The 14,187-nt window shown below is 37.4% G+C and overlaps 1 protein-coding gene and 1 pseudogene across 1 annotated transcript in view; both read right to left on the bottom strand.

Annotated features, from left to right (window-relative positions):
• The window catches only part of SHCBP1L (SHC binding and spindle associated 1 like), a 46,935-nt gene that overhangs the window by 11,905 nt on the left and 20,843 nt on the right, over positions 1-14,187 (bottom strand). The window contains exon 6 of the mRNA XM_025368317.1: positions 9,801-9,906. Coding sequence (XP_025224102.1) covers positions 9,801-9,906 — 106 coding nt within the window. The remainder of the gene's footprint in view (positions 1-9,800; positions 9,907-14,187) is intronic.
• On the bottom strand, positions 11,659-12,144 carry LOC112613105 (annotated as a pseudogene).

Here is a 14,187-nt window from a genome sequence, read left to right as displayed (position 1 = left end):
TAGTGTGCTTCTGTTATCCCAGCTACTCAGAAGGCTGAGGCAGGAGAATTGCTTGAACCTGGGAGGTGGAGGTTACAGTGAGCCAAGATCATGCCACTGCATTTCCAGCCTGGGTGACATAGCAAGACTCCATCTCAAAAAATTAACTAATTAATTAAGTAAATTAACTGGTAAACATAAATGTTTCTCTGAGTTCTGTGCACTGCTCTAGCAAATTAATTAAACCTAAAAAAAAGGGAGTTGTGAGAACCCCAACTTGAAGCCAGTCAGTCAGAAGTTCTGGAGGCCTAGACTTGTGACTGGTATCTGAGGGACAGGGGCAGTTTTGGAGGCTGAGTCTCCAACCTGTAGAATGTGACACTGTCTACTGGTAGATATGTTGAAATAGAATTGTAGCACACCCAGTTGGGGTCTGCTGGAGAACTGATTACTTGCTGGCAGGGAGAAAGCCCCACATATTTTGGGGTCACAGAAGTCTTCTGTGTTGATAATTCTTGTTTTGTTGTGAAAACAGAAGGAAAATATGGTTTGAGTGTTTTCCTAACAAAGGCAGAAAAAATATTTGAAAACATAACAGCTGAAAACATCCCAAATTTCATTAAAGACATGAATCTACATATCCAAGAAGTGCAATGGACTTTAAGTAGGATAAACACAAAGAAACACATATTAACATACATTACAATCAAACAATTAAAATCCAAAGATAGGCGGGGGTATGGGTGGCTCACACTTGTAATACCAGCACTTTGGGAGGCCAAGGCGGCAGATCACCTGAGGTCAGGAGTTCCAGACCAGCTTGGCCAACACGGCGAAACCTCCTCTCTACTAAAAATACAAAAATTAACCAGATGTGGTGCCACATGCCTATGATACCAACTACTGGGGAGGTTGAGGTAGGAGAATCACTTGAACCCGGGAGGCAGAGGTTGCAGTGAGCTGAGATCATGCCATTGCACTCCAGCCTGGGCAACAAGAGCAAAACTCCATCTCAAAAAATAATAATGATAAAAAACAATCCAAAGATAAAGAGAGAATCTTAGAAGCAGCAAGAGGGAAGCAATGCATTAAGTATAAGAGATCCTTAATAAGATTAAGGCTGATTTCTTATCGGAAACCATGGAAGCCAGAAAGCAGTGGGATTTTAAAGCGCTAAAAGATAAACAGCCAAAAATTCTACAACTAGAAAAACTATCTTTTCAAAATGAAGAAGAAATTGACGTTTCTAGATAAACAAAAGTTGGGCCTATCCTAAAAGAAATGCTAAAGGAGTCCTTCAGACTGAAATGAAATAAACAACAGAAGTAACTCAAAGCCATATAAAGAAATAAAAAATTCCGGTAAAGGTAAAATCAAGGGTAAATATAAAGGCAGTATTACTATATTTTTGGTTTGTGACTCCTCTTTTTGTTTCCTATATAATCTAGGATACCAATGACTAAAACAGTACTTACAAATCCATGCTAATGGGGAAACAATGTATAAAGATATAATTTGTAATAATAACAACATAAAGGGAGGGATGGAGCTGTATGCTATTAAAGCAAAGTTGGTATCAATTCAAACTCAATCATTATAAATGTAGGATGTGAATTATAATTCCCTTGATAATCACCAAGAATATAACTAAGAAATACACACAAAAGGAAATGTGGAGTAAATCAAAATGGTACACTAAAAAAAATTCTTAATAAAACACAAAAGAAGACAGTCCTGAAAGCACTGCATAACAACAACAAAAAAAAGATATTACATGTAGGAAAAACAGTAGCCAATGGCAGAAGTAAGTCCTTCCTTATCAGTAATCATTTTAAATGTAAATGGATTAAGATCACCAATTTAAAAAGACTGGTAGAAAGGATAAAGAAAAATAATCCAACTATATGATGTTATACGAGTCTCATTTCAGTCTGGGCATGGTGGCTCATGCCTGTAATCCCAGCACTTTGGGAGGCCGAGGTGGGTGGATCACCTGAGGTCAGGAATTCGAGACCAGCCTGGCCAACATGGCAAAACGCCATCTCTACTAAAAACACAATAATTAGCCAGGCAACGTGCCTGTGATCCCAGCTACTTGGGAGGCTGAGGCAGGAGAATCACTTGAACCCAGGAGACAGAGATTGCAATGAGATGAGATCATGCCACTGCACTCCAGCCTAGGTGACAGAGCAAGACTCAGTTCCAAAAAAAAGAAATCCATTTCACGTGCAATGACACCCATAGGCTCAAAGCAAAAAGATGGAGAAAAATCTACCAAGCAAACGGAAAACCAAAAAAAGCAGGGGTTACTATTTTAATTTCAGAGAAAATAGACTCTAAACCAAGAATGATTTTAAAAAGACAAAGAATGGCATTACATAATGATAAAGGGTTTGATTCAACAAGAAGACTTAACTAACTTAAATATATATAATCCCAACACTGGAGCATCCAGATTCATAAAACAAGTTCTTAGAAATCTGTGAAGAGACTTAGAAGACCACACAATAATGGTGCAAGACTTCAACACCCCACTGACAGTATTAGACAGATAATTGAGGCAGAAAATTAAGAAAGATGTTTGAGACCTGAACTCGACACTTGACCAAATGGACCTAACAGACACCTACAGATCACCTGAGGTCAGATCACCTGAGGTCAGGAGTTTGAGACCAGCCTGACCAACATGGTAAAACCCCATCTCTGCTAAAAATACAAAAAATTAGCCAGGCATGGTGGTGAACGCCTGGAATCCTAGCTACTCAGGAGGCCAAGACAGGAGAATCCCTTGAATCTGGAAGGTGGAGGTTGCAATGAGCCAAGATGATGCCACTGCACTCCAACCTGGGTGACAGAGCAAGACGCCATCAAAAAAAAAAAAAAAAAAAAAAAAAAAATCAATACTAAAGAAGACCTCTCAAAACCATACAATTGCTTGGAAATTAAGCAATCTGCTCCTGAATGACTTTTGGGTAAACACTGAAATTAATGCAGAAATCAAAAAATCAAAAAATTCTTTGAAACTAATGAGAACAAGGATGTAACATACCAGAAACTCAGAGACACAGCTAAAATAGTGTTAATAGGAAAGTTTAAGGCCGGGCACGGTGGCTCAAGCCTCTAATCCCAGCACTCTGGAAGGCTGAGGCGGGCAGATCACGAAGTCAGGAGATCGAGATCATCCTGGTGAACACGGTGAAACCCTGTCTCTACTAAAAATACAAAAACTTAGCTGGACGTGGTGGCGGGCACCTGTAGTTCCAGCTACTTGGGAGGCTGAGGTAGGAGAATGGCATGAACCCGGGAGGTAGAGCTTATGGTGAGCCAAGATCATGCCACTGCACTCCAGCCTGGGTAACAGAGCGAGACTCCGTCTCAAAAAAAAAAAAAAAAAAGAGGAAAGTTTATTCTGCTAATTGCTCACATCAAAAGGTTAGAAAGATCTCAAACTGACAACCTAACATCACAACTGGAGGAACTAGAAAAATAAGAGTAAAACAATCCCAAAACTAGAAGAAGAAAAATAACCAAAATTAGAGTTGAACTGAATGAATCTGAGATGTGAAAAACCATACAAAAGATCAACAAAACCAAAAGTTGTTTTTTGAAAGAATAAATAAAATAGACTGCTAGTTAGACTGAGAGAATATTCAAATAAACACAACCAGAAACAACAAAAAGGACATTACTACTGACACTGCAGAAATACAAAACAAACCCTCACAGACTATTACAAACATCTCTATGCACAAAAGCTAGAAAACCTAAAGGAAATGGATGAATTCCTGCAAACATACAATCTCCCAAGATTGGACCAGGAAGAAACTGAAACTCTAAACAGACTAATAATGAGTTCCAAAACTAAATTAGTAATAAAGAGCCTACCTACCAATCAGAAAAAGTTCTGAACGAGACAAATTTACAGCTGAGTTCTACCAGACTTATAAGAGTTGCTACCAATCCTACTGAAACTATTCCAAAACATTGAGGAGGAAGAACTCCTCCGTAACTCATTATTTGAGGCCAGCATGATTCTGATACCAAAACCTGGCAGACACATCAAAAAAAGAGTAAACTTCAAGCTGATATCCCTAATGAACACAGATGCAAAAATCCTCAACAGAACATTAACAAACTGAATCTAGTGGCACATCAATGTCCTAAGTGGCCATTAATCAAAAAGCTAATCCACCATGATAACATTAGCTTTATTCCTGGTATGCAAGGTTGGTTCAACATACAAAAATCAATACATGTGATTCAGCACATAAACAGAACTAAAAACAAAAACCACATGATCATCTCAACAGATGCTCAAAAGGCTTTCTATAGAATTCAACATCTATTCATCTTAAAAACTCTCAACAAGCTAGGCACTGAAGGAATATACCTCAAGATAATTAGAGCCATCTATGACAAACCCACAGCCAACATCATACTGAATGGACAAAAGCTGGAAGCATTCCCCTTGAAAAACAGCAAGACAACGATACCCACTTTTACTACTTCTATTCAACACAGTACTGGAAGTCCTAGCCAGAGCAATCAGGCAAAAGACAGAAATAAAAGGCATCCAAATAGGAAGAGGGTAAGTCAAATTATCTCTTTAGAGACTATATTATTTTATACCTAGAAAACCCCATAGCCTCTACCCAAAAGCTTCTAGATCTGATAAACAACTTTAGCAAAGTTTCAGGATACAAAAATCAATGTACAAAAATCCATAGCATTTCTATACACCAACAATGTCCAAACTGAAGAACCAAATCAAGAACACAATTCCATTCACAATAGCCACACACACACAAAATAAAATACCTAGTAAAACAGCTAACAAGGGAAGTGAAAAAGCTCTACAACAAGAATTGCAAAACTACAAAATGCTGTTGAAAGAAATAAGAGACAGCACAAACAAATGGAAAAACATTCCATGCTCAAGAATAAGAAGAACCAATATTGGGGGGTTTTTTTATGTTTTTTTTTTTTTTTGAAACGGGAGTCTTGCTCTGTGGCCCAGGCTGGAGCGCAGTGGCGCGATCTCGGCTCATGGCAAGCTCCGCCTCCCGGGTTCACGCCATTCTCCTGCCTCAGCCTCCCGAGTAGCTGGGACTACAGGCGCCCGCCACAACGCGAGGCTAATTTTTTTGTATTTTTAGTAGAGACGGGGTTTCACCGTCATGTTCGCCAGATGGTCTCGATCTCCTGACCTCGTCATCCTCCCGCCTCGGCCTTCCAAAGTCCTGGGATTACAGGCGTGAGCCACAGCGCCCCGCCAAAAGAGTAAATGTTGTTAAAATGACCATGCTGCCCAAAGCAATGTACAGATTCAGTGCTATTCTGATCCAACTAGGAAAGAAAGGAGAGAAAAAAGGAAGGAAAGAAAAGAAAAGAAAAGAAAAGAAAAGAAAAGAAAAGAAAAGAAAAGAAAGAGAGTAAGAAAGAGAGAGAGAAAGGAAGGAAGGAAGGAAGGAAAGGGAGAGAGAGAAGGAAGGAAGGAAGGAAGGAAGGAAGGAAGGAAGGAAGGAAGGAAGGAAGGAAGGAAGGAAGGAAGGAAGGAAGGAAGGAAGGGGAGAGAGAAGGAAGGAAGGAAAGGGAGAGAGAGGGAAGGAAAAGAAAGAAAGAAAAAGAAAGAAAGGAGAAAGGGGAGGAAGGGAAGGAAAGAAAGGAAAGGAAGGAAAGAAGGGAAGAAAGAAAGAAGGAGGGGGAGGAAGAGGGATCACCTATGAAATAGTGAATAAAGTTAACAGCAATGACAGTGATCACGGATACAGGCAATGCTCCTAGTATCCCCTAAGTGGCAGTAAAGAGCACAAAAGGAAGTGGAAAAAGTCTAAGGAATGTGGGGGGGGGGGGTAAAAATCTGCAAAGCATATATCTAGTAAGAGTCTAATATTCAGAATATACAAAGAACTCTTATAGTCAATAACAAGAAGACAAACAACCCAATTACAAAATGGGCATATGAATTTAATAGACATTTCTCCAAGGAAGATACGCAAATGACCAACAAGTCCATGGAAATATGTTCGACATCTTCAACATCATTAGTCATTAGATAAATGAAAATCAAAACTACAATGAAATACTTCACACTCACTAGGATGACTGTAATTTTAAAAATAAAAGAGAGAAAAAATAAATAAAAAACAACAAAAAAAGATAAAAGTGTTGTTGAGGACTGGAGAAATTGGAACCCTAATACTTTGCAGATGACAATGTGAAATGTTTCAGCCCCTGTGAAAAACAGTCTGGCAATTCCTCATAAAGTTGCACATATGACCCAGTAATTCTAGTCTTAGGTATATACCCCAAAGAATGGAAAACAGGTAGTCAGACAAACTCTTGTACACAGATGTTCACAGCCCCTTTTCCCCAATAGTCAAAAGGCAGAAACAACTCAGACATCCACCAACTGATGAATGTATAAGCAGATTGTTGTATATACATACAATAGTATATTATTCAGCCAGAAAAATGAAGTACTGATAAATGCTACAATAAAAGCCAGACATAAAGTTGGATATTTTATGATTCCATTTATATGAAATATCCAGAATCATAAATATACAGAGATAGCAGATTGTTGATTGTCAGGAGCTGGGGGAAAGGGGAAATGGAGGTATGGGGTTCTGGTTTTGGGTAACGAAAATGGTTGGGAACCAGACACATGTACATAGCATTGTAATTCTACTAAATGTCACTGAATGTCACTTTAAAACAGTTAACTTTGCTACATAAATTTCACCTCAAGTTTTTTCAGAAAGGAAAAAAGATACAAAAAAATAAAGAATAACTGAGAACACACTGTCTCTGAGGAGGCAGGTGGCAACAGAATCAGTAGTACAGATGGAAGAAAACTGATGAAATTCTTCTTTGTACTTCGTATATTTTCAGACATGGTTATCACCTTTTGTAGCACTACAGGAAAAATCTGGCAAAAATGATGGCTATATTATTGGGATATGAACTGCAAAATAGTAATAATAATATCAGTTGACATTTATTTATGTGCTAGACATTTTGCTAAAAGATTTATAAAAAATATTTCACTTAAGCCTAACACTCTATGGGACAGACTTACTCTCTTTCACAGATGAGGAAATAAAAGAAACGATGTAATTTGTTTAATCTCATAGAAATATTAAGAAGCAAAACTGTAAACCAAATCCAGGTTTTTATGATCTTAAAGTCTATGTTCTCCAACATCACACTATACTGTCTCCAGATTGAAAGAAGGAACAGCCTGTGATCAACAAGAGGGTAGAGGCCTATGATACACAATGGGGATACCACTGTTTCTCGTAGATCTAGGAGAATGACTGATGTTTAACTTTAGTTCAGAAACTGAAACAAGAGGTAAACATTTATTGAGCACTTACTATGTGCTGGGCATTATTCTGAGCATATTACAAATGTAAACATTTAATCTTTACAACAACTTATAAATATGGAACATAGGATTATTATCCCAACTTTACATATGAGAAACTAAAGTATAGATGGGTTAAATAATTTGTTGAAAATCACCTAACTAGTAAGTGGCAAAACCAGGAATCCAGGCAATTTGGCTTTAGAGCCCATGCTCTTAACTGGCACAGTATATCTATATTTTTTATCTCTCTCTTTTTAAAGCATTCTACGAGTAAGGAAATTGAGGCTTAGAGGTTATGCACTTTGCCTAAGATTACTTATTAAGTGGTCTCAGATAGGGCATTTGAACACTGGGTATCTGACTACAAAGTCCATGGCTTTCCACTGCACTGCTTATAAAGATCACCAACATACGATGATGGGCATGAATAAACTGCGTCTAAGGGGTGGGTATAGAGCAAGAATTCTCAGTCAAGCATCTTCAAAGATGAGGAAATTGTTAAAGTTTGTATGTACAGCTATACTACTATCAAACTATAATATTTCATGAACCTCAAAAGTAAATCTAAAATCCAAGGTCTAAGTAAAGTGGAAGCTGATGATACCTTCTCCTCACAGTAGTCTCCCTCTCATTATTTTGGCCTCCAAAGTTCAGGTATAACTTCACAAATGAAAACAGGATTGCAAAGCAATGAGAAAAAAAAAAATCATAGAAATTCTGTCATATAAGAAAGTGAATAAAGCCAGGACCTATTAAAAAGTGAAAAGGAGAAGCAAAAATAAAAATGATAAAACTAGGATAAAAGCAAGATTTATACCTTTTTAAAAAGATGTTTTAAAGGGTATTTATAAAGATGTTGGAGAATAATCAACATGATTGAATAATATGCTCCAATAAGTAATTAAAAGGAAAATTAAATTTTATTGAAAAGAATACAAATTGGTAGAATAGCAGACAAGACTGTCTAATGTGCCAGCTTTATCTTTCATCACTCTCTTAGATGTTAACCACCAGCCTTGGTGGCCTTCTTTCAGTTCCTTATATGTACTAATCTCTCTTGTCACATACACTAATTTATTGATTCACCAAAAATTGCTGGGCACCTAGCATCATGCTAGGTGACTGGATGAGTGGTAAATACTCTTTGCTCTCAAGAAGCTCACATACTAGTGAAAGAGACAGACATTCAATAGATAGCCACAAAAGTATTAAATGTAGTCATGATAAAGGAAAGTGCCAATAAGGAAAAATACAAGGTACTATAATTGTATACAGCAGTCTAATGTATTATGAAAGGTTGAGAAGGCCTTTTCCTGTGGAAATATTTAAATCAAGACCTGAAGGATGAACAGTGGCTCAGCAGGCAGAGGAAACACAGCTTATCCCAGGATGTGGGGTGAGTGAAGGAAAAAAGTGAGTGTGTATGAAAGTGAGGAGAAATATGAGGAAGATAACTCCCAGACAATTGTTATTAGCAGTCAAGTAGATGATGGTACCATTTATTGAAACAAAGAACTCCAGAATAAAAGCAAGTCAATGGGATAAGATTATGAAATTAATTGCAGACAATTAATTGATGTACTGGTGAGGCAATTAAGTGGTAATAAGCAATAGGCAGTTGGACACATAGGTTTGGAGCTTAGAGAACAAAAGTTTGGGCTATGCAAATACATTCGGGAAAAGTACCTATATATATAAGTGAAGTTATGGGGGAAGATTAGCTAAATCACTTCGGGATAATATAATGCATAAAAAAGACAAGTACCAGGCATTTAGAGGACATGAGAATAAAAGTAACTAGAGAGAATGAAAACCAGGAAAGTATACTAACATTAAACAAGGAAAGAGATTATTTCAATGAGAGAACTTTGAAATGCTACTGAGAGGTCAAGTGAAATGAAAATATTTGCTCTTTGTCTTAGAACATTTGTTTGTTCTTGAGCTGGATAAATTTATATTCATCCTTCACAATTCAGCTGAGTTATTTCTTTTATCCAGCATTTCCAGACTCCTAATTCTGTCTTATGTACCCATCCTACATGTACTCTGTACATACCCTTATCATAGCATTTATCATTCTGTGTCATAATTGTAACTGCTTATATACTTGTGTACATATTTCCACCATGCTTGAAATTTTCAAATGTGTGAAGAAGGAAGACTGTGGGTCTGGATCAACATTTTATGTCCCCTAAATGCAGTCTTTCTCACGTTTATGTCTCATCTTCACCATAGCAACTAACATAGTACCTGACAACAAGGTTAGTACTCAGTAAATAGTTGTCACCATTTATTTATTCAGTATCTATGATATGGCAATAACTGAGCTGGAGGTAGTTGAGAAAATAAGGCATTAATGATTAGACAAGGACTCCACCCTCAGGGAGCTTCTTTTCCGATTATACACAGCTAATACTTAAACAACAAATAAGAATAGTTTATTTCTTACCATTTCAGTAGTCATCACTTTTGCTACAATATGTGTTATAGTTTTTCCAAATTCTCTTTTTCCTTTCCTACGCCTCAGAATTCTTGGAAAGAAAGGTCCATGAACTCTATAGTTGAAAATATTTAGTTGTAATTAAATTAACATGAAAAAGACTGACCTTGTCCTTATTCAGTAAATAAAAACTTGGTACTAAGCATCTTTGAGAAATAGTTTTCATTAATTATAAGTTCCTTGAGGGCAATGAGCAACATGAGAGCAAGGTAATGATTCAGATCTTTTAGATAACTGCATGTTTAAATCCTTAAACTCTAAAATATTTTCATTTTAATTGACAGTGCCTGGAAATCTGCATGCAACCCACTACAACCATCGCCTCAGCTACCTCAACCTTCCAATACAGTACAAAAATTTCCTGGTTGTACTTTCATAATCCATTGAGTTGTAGACTCACACAAAGATGGGTTATGCCTGTCACAGTGAGGCATCAAAATGTTAAAATGTTTTTGAATATGGCTAATTTTAGATACTATGCTCAATTAGCATATGATTTTTTTTCAAAGGATATTATCTGCATAAAATAGTTGGCTGTTGTCCTCCCAGCAGAACTATTCCAGCTTCTCTCTTAGTTGTTTTTATATTGTTTGCTATTCAGCACTTCTAATTAGTTCTTTCTCTTTTTCCTGCTTTTCTTTATGTTTCCTGTTTCCTGTCTCTATCATTTAAGTGTCTCCAACAGAAAGTCAGAGAAAAAGTTTTAGTATAACTGTTGGCTTTTATCATTACTGTCAGCCAAAAGGGACACTCTTTTTCCAATAGACATGGATTTACCAGTAATCTCTTTAGTATAATCTTTTGCATTCTCTGCAGCACTTTGATTGTTGCTTTATGCTAACAGGATGTGGCTTTAGTGTATGTATGTATATATATATATATATTTTTTCTTTCTTTTTTTTTTTTTTTTTAACTAAAGACAGGGTCTTGCCCTGGAGTGCAGTGGTGCAATTATGGCTTACTGCAGCCTTGACCTCCTGGGCTCAAGTAATCCTCCCACCTCAGCTTCCCAAGTAGCTAGGACTACAGGCATGTGCAACCTTACCTGGCTTTTTTTTTTTTTTTAAGAGGCAGGGTCTCATTACATTGCCCAAGCTGGTCTTGAATTCCTGGCCTCAAGCAATCCTCCCACCTTGGCCTCCCCAAGTGCTAGGATTACAGGCATGAACCTGGCCAGTACCAATATTTTTGAACTATATCTCAGTTATTATATATTTTTGTAAAACTTATGATTTCAGGAAACTTTCTAATAATTTTCTATGTAAGTTATTAAAAACTGAATTTAAACATATTAGCAGTATCCTCCAAAAGTTTCATTAAACATTTCAAAATCAAACCCACTCAATATTTTTATATCTATTGAAGCAAGTGGTCTTGATCTTGAGAAACAGGGAATCATTCATACTTTTTTTTTTTTTTTTTTTTTTTTTGCTATTTACCAGTTAATTAGCTGCTCCAAAAGTAAGGCATCCTAAACATTCAGGAAACCACAGTAGTTTATCATGCTATCCTAGTTTTAAAATCAAAGGTATAGATAGGTGTTTTTAAATCAAATTTATTAAGGTATAATTTACATAAAAGGTATTCATTTTAAGTGAACTATTCCATGAGATTTCACAAATGCACATATGCTTTTAACTCAATCACAGTAATAAAGACATTAAAAATTTCCATCACACTGATAAGTGTCCTCATGCATCTTTGCAGTCCTGAGCAAACACTGGTCTGCTTTCTGTCGTTATGTATTTCCCTTTCTTTGAATTTTTTTTTTCAACCCAGAGGTCTTTTATTTTGTTTTTAATACCTATTATGCCATGAATTCATAGGGAATAGGTTCCAGCAGCTCAGGCTCCTTCCCACTGGTTCTCACAAAGTGTGCTTCTCTGGGTGGAGCAGGCTGGCTCTTCAGTTGAACCCAGGTACCTTTCTCTTTGGCTTCTTTCTTTTTCTGATCATTTTTCTTCACGTGTTTCAGGAAGCTATCTCGGCTCTTAGAGTGCTTAATGTGCTCAATATACACAATAATTCTCTTGGCAAGAATCTTGCCCTTAACTTGTTTGTTAACAGCAGTGCCAACAGCATGCTGGGTAACATTGTAGACTCTTCCAGTTTTGCCATGGTAACACTTGTGTGGCATTCCTTTTTCAACAGTACCCATTCCCTTGATGTCTACAATATCACCTTTCTTATAGATTCACATATACTTGGCCAAAGGAACAATTCCATGTTTTCTAAAAGGCCTAGAAAACATATATCGGGTGCCTCTCCCCTTTCCCTTTGTGTTCGTCATTTTGGCGAATTACTGGAAGATGGCGGTGCCACCTGAAAGGAAAACTGAATTTTTCGTAATAGGCTTTATTTTTCAGAGCAGTTTCAGATTTTCAGCAAAGTTGAGCAAAAGGAAGAGAGTTCCTGTGTATCCCTTGTTCACCCCTGCACACACAACCTGCCCCACTATCAATATCTGGCACCAGAGTGGTACACTCGTTACAAGCAGTGAACCTATATTAACACATCATTGTCACCCAAAGTCCATAGTTTACATCAGAGTTGACTCTTGGTGTTGTCCATTATAGGAGTTTGGACAAATGTATAATGACATGTAGCCACCATTATAGTATAATACAGAAGAGTTTCAATGCCCTAAGAATTCTCTATGCTCTGCCTCTCCATTAATACTTGGGAACCACTGATTTTTTTTTTTTTTCCTGCCTCCACAATTTTGTCTTTCCAGAATGTCATACAGTTGGAGTCATACAGTATGTAGCCTTTTCAGATTGGTTTCTTTCACTTAGTAATATGCATTTAAGTTTCTTCCGTGTCTTGTCATGGCTTCACAGGTCTTTTCTTTTTAGTGCTGAATAACATTGCATTGTCTGGGTGTACCACAATTTATATATTCACCTGCTGAAGGACATTTTGGTTGCTTCCAAGTTTTGGCAATTATGAATAAAGCTGCTATAAACAACCATGTGCAGGTTTTTGTGTGAACATAAGTTTCCAACTCGTGGGTAATTATCAAGGAACAGGATTGCTGGATCATATGATAAGAGCATCTTTAGTTTCGTAAGGAACTTCTAAACTGTCTTCCAAAGTGACTATACTATTTTGCATTCCCACCAGCAATAAGTGAGAATTCCTGTTGTTCCACACCTTTCTAGGAATTTTTAATGGAATTTTATTGTTTATTTATTTATTTATTTTTGAGTTGGAGTCTCGCTCTGTTGCCAAGGCTGGAGTGTGGTGGCATGATCTCAGCTCACTGCAACCTCTGCCTCCCAGGTTCAAACGATTCTCTTGCCTCAGCCTCCCAAGTAGCTGAGACAACAGACCTGCACCACCATGCCTTGCTAATTTTTGTATTTTTAGTAGAGATGGGGTTTTGCCATATTGGCCAGGCTGGTCTCGAACACTTGACCTCAGGTGATCTGCCCACTTCAGCCTCCCAAAGTGCTAGGATTACAGGCGTGAGCCATCATGCTTAGCCTCTCAATGGAATTTTAAAGTGGAATAATATACTATGCATTCTTTTGTGTCTGCTTTTTTCACTCAACCTATTTTTGAGATCCATGTTACTGTTATTGTGTGTGTCAGCAATTTACTTCTTTTTTTTTTTGGAAACAGAGTCTTGTTCTGTCACCCAGGCTGGAGTGCAGTGGCGTGATCTCAGCTCACTGCAACCTCTGCCTCCCAGGTTCGAGCAATTCTCCTGCCTTAGCCTCCTGAGTAGCTGGGATTACAGGCACACGCCACCACGCCTGGCTAATTTTTGTATTTTTAGTAGAGATGGAGTTTCACCATGTTGGTCAGGTTTGTCTCCACCTCCTGACTTTGTGATCTGCCCGCCTCGGCCTCCCAAAGTGCTGGGATTACAGGCATGAGCCACCTCGCCCGGCCAGCAATTTACTTCTTTATATTGCTGGGTAGTATTTCATTATAGGATTTTCTATATACAAGACCGTGCCATCTGTGAATAGAGATAATTTTACTTCTTCCTCTCCATTCTGTATGCTTTTTATTTCTTTTTCTTGTCTAATTGCTCTGGCTAGAACCTCCAGTACAATTTGAATAAAAGTGGCAAGAGTAAATACCCTTATCATGCTCCTGACTGTAGGGGGAGAAAGATCTATTCTTTCACCATAAAAAATGATGACTCTAGCTGTGAGTTTTTCATAGACAGCCTTAAACAGGTTGAGGAAAAGTCCTTCAATTCCAAGTTTTTTTTAGAGTGTTTATCATGACAGGGTGTTAATTTGTCAAATGATTTTTCTGTGTCTATTGAGATGACTCTGTGTCTTGTTTTTTCATTCTATTAATATTATGTATTATACTGATA

The sequence above is a fragment of the Theropithecus gelada genome, chromosome 1 (assembly GCF_003255815.1).
Source record: "Theropithecus gelada isolate Dixy chromosome 1, Tgel_1.0, whole genome shotgun sequence".
Classification (NCBI taxonomy): domain Eukaryota; kingdom Metazoa; phylum Chordata; class Mammalia; order Primates; family Cercopithecidae; genus Theropithecus; species Theropithecus gelada.
Note: the sequence above shows the minus strand (reverse complement) of the source record. Positions and strands in the feature narration are given on the sequence as shown.